This window comes from Temnothorax nylanderi, unplaced genomic scaffold, assembly GCF_030848795.1.
Source record: "Temnothorax nylanderi isolate EJ_2023f unplaced genomic scaffold, tnyl_v1.0 TNYL_tig0872_pilon, whole genome shotgun sequence".
Lineage (NCBI taxonomy): Eukaryota > Metazoa > Arthropoda > Insecta > Hymenoptera > Formicidae > Temnothorax > Temnothorax nylanderi.
The window spans coordinates 4,511-24,149 of NW_027249934.1; the positions used below are offsets into that span (position 1 = coordinate 4,511).

The following is a 19,639-nucleotide window of genomic DNA, read 5'->3' on the forward strand; positions in this document are numbered from 1 at the left end:
GCTATTTCGTACACCCGACTAACACGATAGGAGCAACCTACACTATAAATAAGAATATTCCACTCGATCTATTGTGAGATATAAGCTTTGTGACAACTTACTCGTGTGACTTCTAGCCCCGGTCTCCCCTATATAAATTGCACTTAAAATGCAAATGAATATTTGAAATATGTGCGTACGCTTAACCCTAGAACACCACACTAGGTTTAGCACATCTACCTACTGGGTGTATAGCCATACGTCTATTAAACGGCAGATGAGACTGCACAGCATGGGGATTGGTGGAGAGAGAACAAAAGTTTATTTACCTTATCACTTCGATTCCCTAACTATCACCACATTGTAGAAACAGCCGGCATTTTTAAAATAAACATGGGTGTTTTATATATACCCAGTGTGGTGTTTTAGGGTTAAGCGTATGCATATACGCATATGCCCGCGCGCGCTTGCGCATATTACTGTATATCTATTGATACCTACAAAAAGCAAATTGTATACATTACACATATACACACTTAAAATAACATTTAAAAAATTAGATATTGATTCATATTTAATCCTTCGTTTGTGTACGTTTTTTTTTTGCATCTTCGGAGTGTATACGTGGGTCTATCACGTTTGACACTATCTTTCTCTACCCTAAATAATTTTAAAAAATCTGAAAAAATTTATGAAACATCTGTCTACATTGTATTTGACGATTTTATAATCATTTTAATGAACATCATTTCTTTATTATTTAATATTTTTTGGAAGGTTTGCAAGTTTTATTGTTATGAGCAGATATCATTTTGGCTCGGCTGCTATATACAGATGGAGAGTTAATAAATAACTTTTGGAATCAATTAATTTCTTTGTCTATTTGGAATAGCGATTTACATTTGACGATAGATACCTGAATGTCCTTATGCTCAGCTAATAGTGCCAAAATGAAGCACAGACCCATTGCTGTAGTATCATGACCCTATAATCGTATACATCAATGTATCATGTATCGATAAACCAAATAATGAATAAGAAAGGTTATACAAAAGAAATATACCTCAAACATAAAAGTATCAACTTCCTCCCTAATATCTGAATCAGTCATAAGGCCATCACGAGATGCTGCTATTAGTAGATCCAACATTGCAAGTCGTTTTCTTCGTACTAAATCGAAATATGTAAACATGTCTGTATCAAATTAACAGCAAAATTCTTCTGTGACATTTTCATTAACTTGACTACGTTAAGAATTTAAACTATAAGTATAATATTCATTTGTAAAATATAATTTATGATATTAAACACCAACTAGATTTAAAAAATAGCTACCTATTACATTACGTACTTCCTACCGGTTCTGCGTCATCTCTCTTTGCCGACGTGTCATTATAAAAGCTTTTCAAGTATTGACCATTAGTGCGATCATGATAAAGTTTTCTTTCAGCAATTATCTATGTAAATACAACATTAATGATTCTTCCATAAATAAAATTAGTAGTGTGCTGTTAATATTTATAAATTATAATTTTTTTACACGACAATTATATTGTAATTTTTTAGTGTTGTAATAATTCTTAATAGGTAATGTCTAAATATATCTAATATTAAGTAGCATTTTTGCGTACTCGTTTAGTAAATCCATGTAATATCTTCAGCATCTTCTTTTGCTCTCGACCTTTAGACGTCAACGAGAATATCCAATCGATGTGCAGCCATTGCCTCATTACTCTAAATAATTAATAAATGTCAGGCATGTTATTTTAAAAAGACATTAATGCATGTAAATTTAGAAAACATTTTTTTAAGTTTTTTAAGTTTTTTATATACTTTTACAATTAGTATTTCTTTAGTAACTATATAAAAAGAAAGTAAATTTAAACACTAATAAAATTATGCTAGAAAAATATGCAAAATCTTATATAATATAAAAGTTATACCTGTTTTTAACTATTTATTCTTAAGTTTATTTCTATTTATTTTTAAATAGATAATTTAACAGATGTGTAATTTATAAATTTCTAATTAACGAAAGTGATGCTTTACATTAAGTATTGTTATTTACCTCTTTATATAATTAGACATTACAAATTTATAACAATATAATTTCGCTCGACAAAGCAACAGCTAACGATTTAGAAACGGCCAAATTCGAGCAGTAAACAGATGTTAAAGATATATTTAATTTCGATAAAAAGTATACAGTCAACGTTTCGAGCCTTACTTGGCCTTCTTCAGAACATTAAAAAATAAAAACCATAAAGAATAACGCATTACATAAACTCGTCTTACTTTACAATCAACGAAAATTTGATCCAACGCTACGGTTTCCATTACTCAATCTCACCCAAGCAGATGAACAATTAGTCATAGTGAAGTCGGAAGTATATCGTCGAGTATTCGTCAAATCACAAGACGAATCGGTCGCTACCCTCGTTGCATGACACTCGTGTGTCCATGAAACCCGTGTAATTGTCAGGTCTTTGTCGCCAGACCATCTTAGTGGCAACTACATCGAAAGTATAGAAATTCACGTAAGATAAAACTCTAAATTTAATTATTGAGTTTGTACTCATAAACGGACTCACATAAGCGGTCAATGCAACAAGGAAAGTGAAATCCTTCCATCGTCTCCGAAAAGCGTGTGCTCGACGCGAAAGATAACAGACGACTGAGACGATACACGCATCGCAAGGACACAGCAACCACTAGTCATTGTTATTAAGGACGTTCTCCGGTTCTTATACTAGAGAAAATCGATTTTCTTAGGATTTTCTTGAAACTGTGAATATACGTTAATTTAGGTGTGCTTTATGCGTTATAAATTTCAGTACCTCTTCCGGTATAAAAAATAAAGATACTAAGCCTCAAAGTTTCAACTTTTACTAATGAAAAGGTTTTCCAGGCCAAACGGTAAGAGATACAAGGTTGGCCAAGAGGACCAAAGTTGCTCCTCTCGTCGAGTTCTATAAGGAAAAAATGCCAAAACTAAAAAAAAATTAAATTTAAATTTTTTTTTTTTGAAACTTTGAGGCTCAGTATCTTTATTTTTTATACCGGAAGTGGTACTGAAATTTATACCACGCATAAAGCACACCTAAATTAACGTATATTCACAGTTTCAAGAAAATCCTAAGAAAATCGATTTTCTCTAGTATAAGGACCGGAGAACGTCCTTAAAGGAACATTTATGATAACCGATACAAAATATCAAAATCGGCATCGTTCAGTAATTCCGTGTCCTTGTTTAAATTTATACCATTTGGCTGCTCTTTAATATGTATCATTTCTGCAGTCAATCTCTTTTTGTAATTATGCTCAATTTCCAAGATGCGTGCATTGTCCCAGTCAAACGAATGATTGAATTTGGTGGCATGCTCTGAGACGACTGAATGTTTGGACTCATCCAATCTGATGTTACTTTTATGTTCTTTTAATCTAGTTTGTAATTGCCTCTTAGTCTGACCGACGTAAGAGGCATCACAATTCTTACAGCAGATTTTATAGACTACATCATTGTTGGAAAAATGGGCGTTTTTATCCTTCTGGACCTTAATAATTGTTATATGTGTGTTACAATAGTTTAAGTTCCCGCGCTTGCGATTGGAAAGACACCAGAGCTTTCATAAAAACGTGTATGCGCGAGCGACCGGGATGACGAGTAGAGGGGGATCGCGCGTGAGATCAGATCCTGTGGTTCCGCGCTCGAGAATGTACGCACGTACCTAACCAAATATATTTAGAAGTATCGAGCAGTACGGTTATACAGTTATTCCGTTGTCCCGCATATTCCCTACAAACACAACAAATTGGCGACGAGGATGGGATAGGCTCCCGGAATACGGAGACGAGAAACGGATTAACCGTCTAAGCGGACCACGTGCTACGGCCAGTAATCTGAATACGTTACACAGATAATTACACAGCAAGTATGGCTGTGGCGACTACTGGGCAAGTACCCAATACATTTACAATTGAGCCATTCGACTCTACAATTACCAATCTATCTCGATGGCTTCTGAGGTTCGAAGCAGCGTTTCGAATATTCTCGATCAAGGAGGAAACGAGAGCGCCATATTTACTTCATTACGTCGGACCGACGTCCTTCGATGTCCTCTGTGACCGGCTAGCGCCGCAAAGCCCGTTCGAAACGAATTACGACACCTTGGTCACGATTTTGAAGGGTTTTTACGATCCACCACCACTTGAAATAGCGGAAAATTTCAAGTTCCACCAGCGCAAGCAGAAGGAGGGCGAATCTATACAGGAATTCCTAGCAGCCTTACAAAAACTGAGCTTACATTGTAAGTTCGGGGACTACCTCAGGACAGCTCTAAGAAACCAATTAGTCTTCGGATTGGCCAACAAAAGGATCCAAGCACGCCTACTGGAAATACCGGACCTGACGCTGGATAAAGCAACGCAGGTAGCCACAACCATGGAATTGTCAGAGAAAGGGGCACTGCAACTCCAAGGGGAAATGGAAGTGGGCCTGGTGCACTCAGCGAAGCGATCTACGCGCCGTTCGAATAATACAGATAAGTCTAATAAAGCGAATAATAATACAAACGTACGCAAAGCGAATAATAAGCCTAATACAGGCAAGACAAAAAATTCAAATACATCCTCTGCGAATAATTCAGTTACATGTTACAGATGCGGACAAAATCATTTAGCTTCTAAATGTTCGTTAAACAAAAATGTTAAATGTAACTCTTGTGGTAAGTGTGGTCATTTACAGAAGGTCTGTTTTCAGCGTAATCGTGAAACGAACGCAGTCACGGAAATATTACAGCTGGAACATGCACAATTCAGAGAAAAAATATTTACAACGCTTCTAGTTAACGATAAGGAAATAAAATTCGAAATTGATAGTGGTGCAGCAGTGTCATTGATGGCAGTAAGCCTAGCACGTAAGTTATTTCCAAATTCGTCCATCCATCCTACAGAATTAACTTTAGTTTCGTATTGCCAACAAAAAATTAAACTATTAGGGTACATGATTGTAAATGTACGGTGCGGTGATAATTTGCGTGAACTGAATCTCTATATTACTAAAGAAAAGAGGAATACATTACTAGGCCGAGAATGGCTAGCACAATTACAAGAAGAAAATAGCATTAAAAGCTTTCTAAATCATATCAGTTCGGTAAATACAGTAGAAATTGCAGACAGAAATCGGTTGAACGCTCTTCTACAGAAGTATCAGTCAATTACGATCCCAACAATTTCAAAGATTCGAAATGTACAATGTAGACTTACATTAAAGGAAAACGCGAAGCCGGTTTTTTGTAAAGCACGTCCGGTACCTTTTCGTTTACGCCCGTTAGTGGAACAAGAAATACGTAAATTAGAAGCAGAAGGAGTTCTCACTAAAATAGATACATCAGAATGGGCTACACCTGTAGTCCCAGTACTTAAAAAGAACGGCCAGGTACGCCTCTGCGGAGACTATAGTGTTACGTTAAACCCGCAGTTAATTGTTGACGATCATCCACTACCCACTCCAAACGAATTGTTTGCGTCAATGGCCGGAGGCGTAATTTTTTCTAAGATAGATTTGTTGCAAGCCTACCTACAAATGGAAGTCCGACCCGAAGATCAGGTTTTCCTTGTATTAAATACACATTTAGGTCTCTATCGTTCTAACCGCCTGATGTACGGGATAGCTTCAGCTCCAGCAGCCTGGCAACGAACTATTGAGTCCATTTTAAAAGACATAGAAGGTATAGAAGTATTTTTAGACGACATACGTGTCTCAAGTAAAAATATTGAGGACCATTTACGAAAACTCAAAATGATTTTCAAACGGTTGCAAGAATACAATATTAGAATTAATCCGGACAAAAGTGAATTTCTCACGGACCGAATCAATTATTGTGGCTATGTAATTGACAAAGACGGACTACATAAATCGCAAGACAAAATTGAAGCTATAAGTAAGATGCAAAGACCACGAAACGTAACCGAAGTACGTAGTTTTATCGGAATGATAAATTATTATGGTCGTTTTATTCCTAACCTTAGTTCAACTCTACATCCTTTAAATAATTTATTACATAAAAATACCGTGTTTTATTGGTCTAAGGATTGTGAAAAAAGCTTTCAAGCAGCGAAGAAAGCATTCACAAGCCCGAAATGCTTAGCTCATTTTGACCCTACGTTACCACTTTCATTAGCCACTGATGCAAGCCCATACGGGGTAGGCGCGGTATTATCGCATATTTATCCAGATGGAACCGAACGAGCTATACAATACGCGTCACAAACGCTTTCAGATACACAGAAATCATACTCACAGATAGATAAGGAAGCATACGCTATTATTTTTGGTATTAAGAAATTCTACCAATATTTACACGGCGGGCACTTTACATTAATTACGGATCATCGTCCTCTATCTCAAATCTTTGCTCCGCACAGAAGTTTTTCTGTTTTTAGTGCTATGAGAATGCAGCACTATGCTTTGTTTTTACAAGGATTTAACTACTCAATTAAATATCGCAAATCAGAATTACACGCTAATGCGGATTGCCTATCACGTCTTCCTATTAAAGACAATAGTACGAAGTGCGATGTTGTCGATATCTTTCAATTAAATACTATCGAAACCTTACCTATTACAATTACAGAATTAAGAACAGCTACGGCAAAAGACGCGAAACTTTCAAAAGTATACGAATCATTAGCATCTGGAAAGAAAGTAGGAAAATACAACAATACACAAATAGACTTACAAGAATTTACATTACAGAATGGAATAATCCTTAGAGGTCATAGAGCGGTCGTCCCTCAGTCACTGCGTGACAAGATATTACAGGAATTACATTTAGGACACTTCGGCGTCGTGAAAATGAAGAATTTAGCCAGAGGTTACGTTTGGTGGTCAGGCATCGATCAAGATATCGAATTATTAGCAAAGAATTGTAAAGACTGCAATACATTTCGGAACAACCCTACAAAAATAGAGGCACATGTGTGGGAACCCCCTACAACTGCCTTCGAAAGAGTACACGTAGACTTTGCAGGTCCATTCTTAGGACATTACTTTTTTATTCTGGTAGACGCATACACTAAATGGCCTGAAATACATATCGTTAAGGATATTACTACAAAAACCACGATAGATTTATGCAGGAAAATCTTTGCTACTTTTGGAATCCCAAAATATTTCGTATCAGATAATGCAAAAACCTTTACTTCTACCGAATTCACTAAATTTCTTAAAGTAAACGGTATTACGCAAAAGCTCACGGCACCGTACAACCCATCAACAAATGGGCAAGCGGAAAGATATGTACAAATTCTAAAAAATTCTTTACGTCGTATGCGAGGCAACTCAACGAATGTACACATTTTACTGCAGCAAATACTCATACAGTATAGAAATACAGGTCATTCCGCAACGGGAAAATCGCCAGCGGAATTAATGTTCGCGAGAAAATTACGTACACGCTTAGATTTGCTATTACCTACAGAATGTGAGCATGCGCAAGTAGGAGGCAGAGAAGCGCCTATCGTTTTCGAAGTGGGGAGAAGAGTGAGTTGTAGAAATTACATAGGTAGCGATAAATGGATATTCGGAAGAATCGTAGAAAGAATAGGAAGATTACATTATAAGATTCAGTTAGATGATGGACGAACATGGAAAAGACACATAAATCAAATGCGTGCAATAGGCGAGAAAACGCCAACTAAACTGGCGGACAGTGTAATTTTTAATGATTTCACAGACAAGCATACTCCGCCTAGATTAGAGAGACCGATACAGCAGGCACCACCAGAAGAACCTGAACATTTGCAACAAGAGTTACATCAACAAGCCGTGCCTGTTGACCCACCAAATGTACCACAAGATAGAGCCATAGAGCCTATAGCGGCGACTCCACAACGAGCTGTAAGGCCACTAAGACCGCGTAATTTACCGATGCGTCTCAAGGACTACGAAGTTAAATTAAATTAAACAAAAACGAAACCATTCGGGCAAGCGTTTTATTACACTAGCGTTCTTTATTACTTTGTCACTTCATTATCCAGTTTTCTCTTCTTTGTCTCTCCTTGACGAATCCGAACAAATGTATTTCTTTTAGCAAGGAGAGTGTTATATGTGTGTTACAATAGTTTAAGTTCCCGCGCTTGCGATTGGAAAGACACCAGAGCTTTCATGAAAACGTGTATGCGCGAGCGACCGGGATGACGAGTAGAGGGGAATCGCGCGTGAGATCAGATCCTGTGGTTCCGCGCTCGAGAATGTACGCACGTACCTAACCAAATATATTTAGAAGTATCGAGCAGTACGGTTATACAGTTAAGGTGCAATTTCATGGACGCTAGAAACCAGCGGCAGCGTCAAGAAAATGTAGTGGGGGAAAAAGTTCAGACCGTCTCAACTTTTTAGCGTACCGCAAAATTCAACGGAACTTCTTCCCCCACCACATTTTCTTGACGCTGCCGCTGGTTTCTAGCGTCCATGAAATTGCAGCTTTATTCCGTTGTCCCGCATATTCCCTACAAACACAACAATAATGCTACTCAGTTTATTTAGAATACGGTATCCTACCGAATTCTCTGATTTATTAACTGCTGAGGCCATGATTTCAGAAGTAGATTAATTTTCGTTGATTGTAAAGTAAGACGAGTTTATGTAGTGCGTTATTCTTTATGGTTTTTATTTTTTAATTTTCTGAAGAAGGCCAAGTAAGGCTCGAAACGTTGACTGTATACTTTTTATCGAAATTAAATATATCTTTAACATCTGTTTACTGCTCGAATTTGGCCGTTTCTAAATCGTTAGCTGTTACAAATTTATATTTTAATTAAGATAGAATATGGATATACAGTTATTTATTACATCTAATAAAACATGAATTATTATACCTGTAAATAAGAAGTTCGCCCATCCGATGAACCGCTTCTCGATACTGCTGCTGGAAATCACCAAGGCCTCGTAGAGAAGTGCCCATGGCAGTTTCTGCAAACGCATTTATAAAAATATCGTGATAATGTATTATCATATATATTTCAAAAGTATCTGTGGCTGTAAAAATTATATACGAATCAGTATTCATATGTTGTAATTTTGATACTTACAGTTTTAAAAATTTGATTTTAGTATAATTTTATTTATCAATAGGAATTTATAAAATAAAATTTACAGTTAAAATGTACAGTTATGAACACATCATACCACATATTGCATTCAGCGTATGTTCGCTAAAAAATGGTACTAAATCTTTCACAACTGTGTCTCCTGCATTTTTCAAAGATTTGGTCATGTTTTCACCTTCCTCGATCAAAATCTGAATAAACTGCTGTAATATATTAAAATGAAATGTGGGGGTTAATATCTTTCGTCGTGAATGCCACTTGGCACCTGAAACATAAATAACATATTGCATAATTGTGTGATAACAATGTGCAGTGAGACATATATTTTTTTATTTAATTTGAAATTTATCGATTTTTAATAACCATTGAATATTACAAATATATTCTTTTTGTGATATGCGTTTAAATTTTTACGACAACACATCGTGTAATAAAACGTATAAGAAAGAAATTCTTCGTAAAAATGCGCTTATTATCTTTTTTTTATAATATTTATATTTAATGTGATTATATTATTTAATAATTTATTTTTTTATATTTAATAATACAATTATTTTTTTCATGATTGATATAAGATGTTGTAAACATATATGTAAACCTAATTACTGTGTGATATAATATATGCTGTTTAAATTTAATTATACAGATTAATTTTGTTAATAAGAAGCCAAAGCAAAATTTAGTAAAACATGTACCATTATTTATATTAATATCGTGATGTTACCTCCACTAGTGAGAAGACCTGTACCGAACCAAGGTTGTAAATTATCATAAATAAGAGTCTTTTCGATATGTTTTGTACTGCTTAATATTGTCTGAAATTACAGAAGATATTAAGTTAAACGTTATTTAATTTAGACACCATTTATGTAATCAATTAGTTGATTTCAAAAGTATTTTAAATATTAAGAGATAATCATCTTTAATTTTAAATATACAATTATTTCAGACTTTTGACAAATAAACATTTTTTTAAATAAAAAAACATAAAAAAGTAAACATCGTATCATCAATATATCAATAATAAAAAAAAGCAGAATAAAATTTCATTCATATTTCACCTCTAAATCATTCGGATGACGAATGGATATTACGGGAAAAAAGAATCCCCATGCTTTTGCAATGGGATAAAACTCGTTAGTTAGAGTAATCACAATCTTCCATTGTTCTTCCAAAACATGTATGTATATGTTTATTATGTACACTGTTAAAAAAGATATGAAATTTACAACACATTTATGATACCACGGTAAATAAAATTTACAAACTGGGTATCTGAAATAAAAATTCTTGCACTTGTATAGCTAAATTAGAGGATAGGCCACGGTGATGAACACCACAGCGATGCAGATAGATCGCCGGTATTTTTACAATTTATCGATTGCGTTTGGCAAATAATGCGGCAATTCCCTAATGCTTTCGAATTCAACGAACATTTTTTAATTACTATTCTCGATCATCTTTACTCTTGCAGATTTGGAACGTTCTTGTTCAGCAGGTACTTATTTGTATGGGCAATTTGGTTTACATTTCTGTGTACACGAGTTATTATATAATAAAATTTACAGCGAACGCGAGAGAGTGCAGGAGCAAGTGAAGCAAAGAACAGTCTCCCTCTGGTCGTATACCAATAGTCAATTACCTCTTTATCTCAATCCTCTTTACCGGTCCGGTACAAACTATCAACTCATCCTAATGCCAGTTGCTAGTATGCGGTACATCAAACCGTGGAAAAGTCTGTATTGTAGATGGAACCCCAGTATGCGGCAACAGGTATGTGAAAATATCTAATAAGATTGTCACGTTAAATAGTTTATGAGTATTTTCGTCGAAATACCTGTTTTTGTCTGCTTCAAGGATCCTGTTTATCAAAGAACAAGGGAGCTTCTAGTCTTGAAAGAGCAGCTTGAAAAGCAGCTGGAGGAAGGTAGACGCGAACAGGCCTCACGTGCGAATCGATCCGTTACCTCGCCGGCGCCACCCAGAATACATTCCCCAGTTCATATATAGCAGAGAACTTTGATCGTCTGATAATTTGTAGTTTTGTAAATGAGCTGTAAACTCTTGATCTACTCTTCGAGCCAGATACAAGATATTTTGACTGAAATCTGCTGGTGGATGCTATGTATAATATGCCCACTTGATAAAAACGAATCTAGATTCGTGCGCATTCTTGCGTTTCAATGAATTAACCGCACATGAAACATTCCTTCCGCATAATTTATCGCAAATTATATCCAGCTTATCTCCAAATTTCATCAAAATCGAATACGGTTTCGCACAAATGGTATATAAAAGAATATAAAAGAACATAAAAGAATATAAAAGCAAAAATCGATTTTATTTCATTCGGTTTTAATAACAATTACAATATTGCAGTGTTTTCATCGCAATCACGTGTGCGAAATTATAATCTTATGTCCTTTATATTTTTCCCTGCTGCGAGACTGGATGAACGACCGCATTAGTAAGATATACGGTGATTCTGCCATTAAAGACAATACATAAGCACAGATGTAACTAATCATCAGGTGTCCCATGACCATGGCGCTCTAAAAACGAAAAATGTGACAATAAGCGTATTTTTTTCGGTCGATGTCGGAGTTTTTGAATGTTCGTGTACTTACCATGGACAGAAGCTCTACATGAGCGGATGTTTCATTATGCAAGCGAATCGAAACTATGATAAAAGGATTTAAAAGGTAAGCACAGTACGTGAGTCTGCTAAGAGGAATCCAGATTTTGCATGTTAATAGTTCCTTAACAATGCCTGCAATAAAGTCAAGCGTTTGATAACAAGAATAATTTCTTTTCTTCTAAAATATAACATTATTTTTATTTGTTTTGCTATTACAAAAATACTTTTAAAAAGAGATTAAATAGAATGTAAGTTACGAATAGTGTATTACATTTTATTTACGTTGATATGATATAATATTTATCTATATATTATTCTAAAAATTAACTAACCTCCGTGCTTAGTAGAGCACACTATTACAATCCATGCTATTCCTATAGCCCAAACTGTTCTGCTTAATGCAACGTAAATAGCAGTAGACAGAACGGATATCTGTCGCTTGTAAAGGCCGAATAATACGAAAATGTTACAAACGCTACCGAGGCTCCAGTATACAATTAAAGCGTTCTGAAATTTATATTTAAAATGTTATAGCACATTAAAAATAATTTGAAATTGAGTTAAATAATTCTTTTATACATTTACATGGTTTCCTATTACTTGTGATTTTTCATTGTAGCCGTGTTAAATTATAAAACGCGAAATATCAGTATTTTAACTTACAAGTGATCAATTAATATACACACAAATAGTAAAAACTTTTTTGACAGAATTATTAAGTAATAACAAGCAAATAAAACCTTACTTGCAGATATAGGTGTGTGATTAAGTAAATCGGTTATTTTTAACGAAGCTATTTTTTTAGAAATTATTCTAGCATTGTTAATTTATGATAGACATTTTAAATCCACGTTTGAAATAATTAGAAATGACAATTTTTAATTAACATCTCTAAATATTACACAGTAGTCTACGTATTTCATTGCTCCAACGATTGCTTACGTTTTTATCCAATTCTCTTATCTAAAAGTACAAGTAATACTCTACCCTTGTCAAGGCTATTTTTTTGTTTAGTCTTGTTATAATGTAACCAGTGATCATTCCAATAATATAAGGACCAATTCGGATCCATGGTGGATAGTATAAGACATCTAAAAGTCTGTACTGTTCGTCCAAGCTGTAATAACACAAAGGACGCTCATTTATCTAATTAATCTCACGATCAATAAGATGACGTTGTAACTTACGTCGGGACATATTCATAAATGTATGAGATATAGCCGCTTATCGTAATCGAGCCTATTAGAAGTGCACTTAACAAAGCAACAGCCGTATAAAAATATCTGAAAAAAATTCGTAGCTTATATTTATTTTTTCAGATATATGCGCGAGAATTGTGTAACATTCCGTTCATCTCAATGATCGTTTAACTTACACAGTCGACAGAATTAAGAGCGCCAGACCGATTGTAAAGAATTGCATATCGCTGGCTAGGTACCAACTCCAGGTCAAGCACTACAAGGAAATATAAATTTCAATAGGTAATTCGGGATAAGGAATCTTTCACACGTTTTCGAGCGTGTCAAATTGATATTGTAATTAAATTGACGTTCGTAGGTACCATCGAATTATGACCAAACAGATTATTTATGTATAAGAGATTCCTCCACCAATATTTCGGGCAAATTTCGTGCGGTCTCTCCTCAATGTAGAATTGCGAGGTCTTGTCGTACCAAGTCGTGTTCAATTGCAATATTCCTATCATTATCATGTAAGGCGGTGTCAATCTTAAAACGATTTTTAGAATTAACTTTAATAAACGTGAAAAGGGCATTCACACACACTATTGTCTAGCTTGCCGTTGAATTGAATTTTTTAAATCTTATTCTCTTATTCCGCTCATTACTGTACCAGTGATGCTGTCGCGCTAACTGACAGCGTCGTCTTTGTTCATTGTCCGCGCGAATCAAGATAACGGAGAAACGTACCGGATAAATCTTCTCATTACGCCGTAAAAGAACTCATTTAACTTCTCCCTCCAATCAATCGGCTTATTTTGTTCTTTATCCGTTGTATTCTTCAGATATAAGTAGGCCAATAAAAGTCCGCTTAAAAAAAAATAGGTATCGACCGATATGGTCGCGTTGCTTATCACTTGAATGGGGATACCCTCAGCGAATCTCAAAGCCCACACTTTATTGTCTACGTACATGAAACGATATTATGTGCATGCAAATTTATAGTTACTCCAGTATTACGTAAATAATTAATTCTAAAATTTTTGTGTTTCGAGACACTTACCGAAATATTCCATCGTGTAAAATATGGTGTGGACTATGATTATCCAAATCATGCTCAGAAACCGTAAACCATGAATAACGGGTATCGCGTCGGCGCCTAATTCCGTGCGAAATATCATTTTCGTATTTGTGTAAATAGAGAAACACATTAGTACGTTCCCGATTCTATTTTTCTCACGTGGATCCGACGAATCTGTCATTTCCATCTCCTCGGCCGCGTTTTTTCCTAAATTATAACTCAGAATCTTTAGCATCTACATTGACGTAAAAATCACGAAAGATACTTGTCGACAGAGAAAATTAAATATTGAAAAATAAATTAAATATTTGTTCCTAAAACACATAGGAACAAATAATACATAATAAGAGATAAGGGAGGGAAAAATATCTTTTTGTGGAATTTTATTAAAATAATATTTACTCCAAATTAGTTAAATAATTTCAATGCGCAGAGCATGAAATTATTTCTTTTGGAATACGGTGAAAGATCACAATACACGTCGATATACTTCAACAGTAGACTATATCAACGCTATATATAGTCTACTGTCGAAGATGCTTAAGAAGCTTTAGACAATATACTTACTAACGGCAATTTTATTCTTTGCTTTTAAATATTTTTGATATATGAATATATCGTATATTGTGCCGCTTATCATCATGATGAAGGTAAGCACTAAAACAACACTGAAACCATAAAATTAATATATGCAAGTATCTCTTTCCATTGGTTTTTCGGGCTTCAGAAGGTACATGAAAATTTTACGTATATGATTGCTTTAACTATAATGTTAATTTTGGTTGTTTTTGCGTTTTTTGACGTACCATATGAAAAGCATCCCACCACTCAGTAGCCATTGATAATCGTCCTTCAAGTCTTTTACCTGGATCAGGCTGAGATCCAGGGAATAAAGATCATTGATTAAGAGAATCCTGTCACGAAATATTGTTTCCAAAATGAAGCTTACATTATTCACGGAGCAAGACGCGGGTAAGCAGAGGCCGAGTGTAATAAGATCCTAAAAACAACCTGTTATGTAGCATATTTTAATATATCTTAATATCAGGCACAATGCCAACGATCGTTAATATTTGCATGTTTTTTATAATTTTACGTTAAAAAATTTGAATATTTGTCCATCAGTGAGATTTCATCAAAAAAGATCACACACGTGCTCGAAAAAGTCTATTTTGCATGCGTATGCCAATTTTACTGTAATTTTCTTCTTTAATAATTTATTATATGCCATATATGACTAACAAGTTACGTTTAACGTGTTTAGGCCCAATAATGTTTTTAATAACGTTAGCAACAAAATAATTTTAATTTCCTCGCATTAATTTTAAAGCAGTAAGATTTATCTAGATTGTAATATGCAAGAAATATAGAAAGATGCAAGAAATGTGCGATTTAGGATCGGTTAACGTATATTATTGCTGCAGAACTTGACTTAAAATGAAAATTAAAAAGTCTACGGTGATTTGAGATGCGATATATTTTAAGTAATTAATCTCATGGAAGAACTTACTTCGTTTTTTGTACCACCGTGGTATTGAAGAGTACTGTTGTGTCTGAGATGAGCAACGAAGTAATTCAATTCGAAAGGAGGGATTTCATCCCGTGGATCGCGATAGTGCGTGTTATTTAATATAAGCCGCTTTGCGATCTCGAAGGGAGTCCTGTTTATTATATCGATGCACTGACTACGGCTGCCCAGCCAAAAATTATTCCCATAAAAGAAACCCGATTTCGGGCCGCCGCTAGAATCCAATGCTTGAGAAGATAAAAATACACAATTAAATTGTTATTCACGCAAAAATATTGAATAGCATTTCTCATTCAATCTTGGTTAAGCACTGAGACTTTCATTAATTGCTGAAGGCAGGATTGATAATTGTGAAAGACAACTTTTAGATATCTTGTTCAGATTTCTCCATGTTTTTTAACTCCTTAATTTAATCATGTCGCGATTTGCTTTATTGTATATATATATATACTAGCTGGTTACCCGGGCTTCGCCCCGGAGGACATATGTAATAAGACACGCAAATAGTCTCTCTCTCTCTCTCTCTCTCTCTCTCTCTCTCTCTCTCTCTCTCTCTCTCTCTCTCTCTCTCTCTCTCTCTCTCTCTCTCTCTCTCTCTCTCTCTCCTCTCTCTCTCTCTCTCTCTCTCTCTCTCTCTCTCTCTCCCTCTCCCTCTCCCTCTCCCTCTCCCTCTCCTCTCCCTCTCCCTCTCCCTCTCCCTCTCCCTCCCTCTCCCCTCATCCCTCCCCTCTCCCTCTCCTCTCCTCTCTCCCCTCTCTCCCTGCCTCTCCCTCTCCCTCTCCCTCTCCTCTCGCCTCATCCCTCTCCCTCTCCCTCTCCCTCTCCCTCTCCCTCTCCCTCTCCTCTCCCTCTTCACCTCTTCCCTCTCCCTCTCCCTATCCCGCTCCCTCTCCCTCAATCCCTCTCCCTCTCCCTCCGTCCTCTCCCTCTCCCCTCTCCTCTCCCTCTCCCTCTTCCCTCTCCCTCTCCCTCGGTCCCTCTCCCTCTTCACCTCTCCCTCTCCCTCTCCCTCGCCCTCTCCCCCTCTCCTCTCCCTCTCCCTCGTCCCACTCCTCTCTCTCTCCCTCTCCCTCTCCCTCTCCCTCTCCCTCTCCCTCTCCCTCTCCCTCTCCCTCTCCCTCTCCCTCTCCCTCTCTCTCTCCCTCTCCCTCTCCCTCTCCCTCTCCCTCTCCCTCTCCCTCTCCCTCTCTCTCTCTCTCTCTCTCTCTCTCTCTCTCTCTCTCTCTCAAAAATTATACACTTTATAGCACTTCCCGGAAAATTCTACCCCTGTTTCATATGTAATTCTTTGAGATTCGGTCAATTATTTTCGGAAAAATTGGAAAAATTAGAAAAACCGGTTTCCAGAAAATCGGTAACAAAAAACTATACACATCATGGCACTCCCCGGAAAATTCTACCCCTACTTCATATACTTTTGGTAAAAATTCGATCCACTAACGAATGAGTAGTTCGCGGACAAACGGACGGACAGACAAACAGTCGGGTTTTATATAATAGTATGATATATATATGATAGTTTCAATTATTATTACGTAACATAATTATATAATCCTGATGTGCTATTCTGCGCATTATTATTATATGCACTTCACAAAAGGAAAACTATTAAGAACAATGAGATATCGTAATTGAATTTATTGCTTGAAATTAAAGAATTATTTTACTTGGTCAATTCACAATTCTACATAAGAATACATCAATTATATACCGTATATAATTTACAAAATCCTTTAATTATGAAATATTTTTGTTAATTAAAGTAATACTAATTACGAAGAATGACATTCTTATCAATGTTTCGTGATTTGTTTGTATTAACTTTCATTCAAATCGCTTCTGTTATAAATAAACATGATAGTATTGAAAAATATTCGGAACTCGAGCCACGCACAAAGATGTGTATTGGATACGTTGTGTACCTAAGAGAGTGTACATACTCTTTATGACGTACAGCTATAACGTGTGTTCTCTATAACGTTACAGGCACACCGCGATACGCGGAGCGTGCTAGAATCCGCGAGATACAAGATCCTCGAAATGAAATGAGAGAAAATCGTGCGATGTTGACCGCGTAATAGACGCTTTTCCCTTGCACATGCGGCTGAGAAACTTGTTCTTTGTGTAACACGGAAGAAAGTTGATTCGGTTAAGTGTTCTAAACTCTAAACGAAAGTTACGCGTATACGACACAATCGCGGCGGTAATAATGTTGCATAATGTGTGCATAAACGAATTACGTTCGGAATGCAGCTCACACGCCACGGACAGCTTGTTCTTTAATCGAGAGAAAAAAGAACATTAGACGAGTGATGTAATAAGCGCCACTTTTCAAGCTTGTAATTTTAATAACAAACGATCTACCTTATTGCGTCATATTTTAAGGCTGCATTTTAAGGAAGCTGAAGAATGACAGCGAAAAAAGGTCGACATAAAACGTACGTTTTTTTATCGACTCTAAAGCCGGTATTCATAGTCGGATCTTATTTCAAGACCGTCTTAAGTAATATTTTAAGATGCTAATACGGCTCTGTGATTGGTTAATGATATCTTAATATTGTACTTAAGTCGACGCGACGGTCTTAAATATAAGAACTGACTATGAATACTGGCCTTAAGGCCCAGTCTCACCATCAACGTCGATTACCTGTAATCTTCGATTCTTTCTCACTCTTCGTCTCTTTCCAGAGGTTAGAAAGAGATGAAGAGTTTGATCGAAGGTTACAGTTGATCGACGTTGGCGAAAATGGGCTATCTAAATGATAATTTAAAAACCCTGTTTAAAATCATCCCGGAAGTCATCTTTTTGCTGAGCCCATCCTTTTAAATCGATGAACTCGATCAATTGAATTTATTGCTTGAAATTAAAGAATTAGTTTACTTAGCCCAGGTAGTAAGCACTCGTCATTTTGACGTCAATTGACGTCAAAAGACGTCAATATGACAGACTTTTGACGTCAATTGACGTCAAAATGACGAGTGCTTGCTACCTGGGAGTTAATTCACATTCTACGGGGTTGCATCAATTATATACCGTATATAATTTACGAAATCTTTAATTATGAAGTCTCTGAGGATTAAATCAAAAGCTTTATAGAAACACTGAAATAATTTGACTATTATTATAGATACCTTTATTTATAGGTGCAGTTTTATAAACATCGAGAAAAATTAATTTTACGATTTAATTACTTTAATCTCTCCATTATTTTACAAACGAAGAAAGAGCCACAGAATCTTAACTCAGTCACGCAGTTCAACAACACGCAAAGAAACAATTCAATATAAAACAAACGCGAGAGATTATTTTAGCTTTCCAGACTTTGCATTCGATTTATCGATACGATTATGGTTAAGAATGGATTTTACTCACTCTTCAAGCCCCATAGTATTCGTTGATCGACAGCGTTTTGAAAATCTCGTAGTTCTATCCCACATGTCGTCGAACCGAGAAGACCGGCTCTCGTGGCGATAGCATAAGCGGGCAGTAAATGGATACCGTTTTCGTTAGATCCGTGAAATTGTGCAGATACGCAGAATAACACGGCGAAATTGCAGATGTAGAAACAAAATAGTCGCTGACGCGACATAATTCATGTTTTAGCACTCGACAGTCACTATAGTCACTTTTGTTTCCTCGTTATTCTAAATTGTGGCGAATACCGATACCAATCGTGAAATCAATTTTGGAGATACGACAGAGTGAAACTGGGTTTTGCTCATGTAACAAATTTCGTTAATGTGCAGATCTATTAGGATTATTCTCTTCGCAGAATAGGATTATTTTCTTCGCAGAAATAAAGGGGCCACGTTTAGCCCAACGAATCGTATTAAAGAAAGCTCTGTTTATTAACTTCGTCCGCGCAAACGTTAAAGTTTTGTCAGCGGATATTTTTTGATTTGTATAGTGGAGATTAATATTGGTCAGCCAGATTCGACGACCGCGACCAGACTGGTCTATATAGGGAGAAGTTAACGTGGATTTGCAGTGGAAAGCGAAACGTCCTCCCCGTCAACTTTTTCGATGTCGTGACGGAGCCCCCCCACGTTATTGTGTACATTTGATCATTGAGTATGCTGGCATCCGATGAATATAACGTATAAAAAATCTTATAAGAAAATAA

At 36.1% G+C, this 19,639-nt stretch overlaps 2 protein-coding genes and 1 long non-coding RNA gene across 4 annotated transcripts; 1 reads left to right on the forward strand and 2 right to left on the reverse strand.

The window, feature by feature from the left end:
• Positions 1–440: 440 nt before the first annotated feature.
• LOC139785735 (cytochrome P450 4C1-like) lies at positions 441–9,898 on the reverse strand. Its single transcript, XM_071724898.1, has 8 exons — positions 9,815–9,898; positions 9,170–9,355; positions 8,860–8,953; positions 1,611–1,713; positions 1,331–1,436; positions 1,043–1,149; positions 896–964; positions 441–476 (listed from the first exon to the last, which is right to left on the reverse strand). The coding sequence occupies exons 2-8, from the start codon at positions 9,255–9,257 to the stop codon at positions 456–458; spliced, it is 588 nt and encodes a 195-aa protein (XP_071580999.1). The 5' UTR covers positions 9,258–9,355; positions 9,815–9,898; the 3' UTR covers positions 441–455.
• A 246-nt stretch (positions 9,899–10,144) lies between these two features.
• On the forward strand, positions 10,145–11,260 carry LOC139785736 (uncharacterized). The gene is made up of 3 exons (XR_011722063.1): positions 10,145–10,588; positions 10,659–10,863; positions 10,948–11,260. It is a non-coding gene; the product is annotated as an uncharacterized lncRNA (long non-coding RNA).
• Positions 11,261–11,412: 152 nt separating this feature from the next.
• LOC139785734 (nose resistant to fluoxetine protein 6-like) lies at positions 11,413–19,639 on the reverse strand. 2 transcript variants are annotated; one of them, XM_071724896.1, is made up of 13 exons: positions 18,889–19,639; positions 15,498–15,742; positions 14,794–14,987; positions 14,555–14,655; positions 13,970–14,194; positions 13,657–13,870; positions 13,290–13,455; positions 13,104–13,183; positions 12,916–13,011; positions 12,716–12,845; positions 12,061–12,235; positions 11,718–11,860; positions 11,413–11,642 (listed from the first exon to the last, which is right to left on the reverse strand). In XM_071724896.1, exons 1-13 carry the CDS (start codon positions 19,103–19,105, stop codon positions 11,484–11,486), a joined length of 2,145 nt encoding a protein of 714 aa, XP_071580997.1. In that variant the 5' UTR covers positions 19,106–19,639; the 3' UTR covers positions 11,413–11,483. The 2 variants fall into 2 exon arrangements, with proteins under 2 accessions (XP_071580997.1, XP_071580998.1); XM_071724897.1 differs by lacking the exon at positions 18,889–19,639 and adding an exon at positions 16,931–17,017.

Excerpts from the sequence above, each read along its gene's own strand:
- LOC139785734 (XM_071724896.1), bottom strand. The coding sequence starts at position 19,105 with ATGTCGCGTCAGCGACTATTTTGTTTCTACATCTGCAATTTCGCCGTG. Across the intron at positions 15,743-18,888 it reads AATACTATGGGGCTTGAAGA|CATTGGATTCTAGCGGCGGC; the intron begins GTGAGTAAAATC and ends TATCTTCTCAAG. Across the intron at positions 11,643-11,717 it reads ATGTAGAGCTTCTGTCCATG|AGCGCCATGGTCATGGGACA; the intron begins GTAAGTACACGA and ends TTTCGTTTTTAG.
- LOC139785735 (XM_071724898.1), bottom strand. The coding sequence starts at position 9,257 with ATGACCAAATCTTTGAAAAATGCAGGAGACACAGTTGTGAAAGATTTA. Across the intron at positions 8,954-9,169 it reads TACGCTGAATGCAATATGTG|AAACTGCCATGGGCACTTCT; the intron begins GTATGATGTGTT and ends ATGCGTTTGCAG. Across the intron at positions 477-895 it reads CTGAGCATAAGGACATTCAG|GTATCAATAGATATACAGTA; the intron begins GTATCTATCGTC and ends TGCTTTTTGTAG.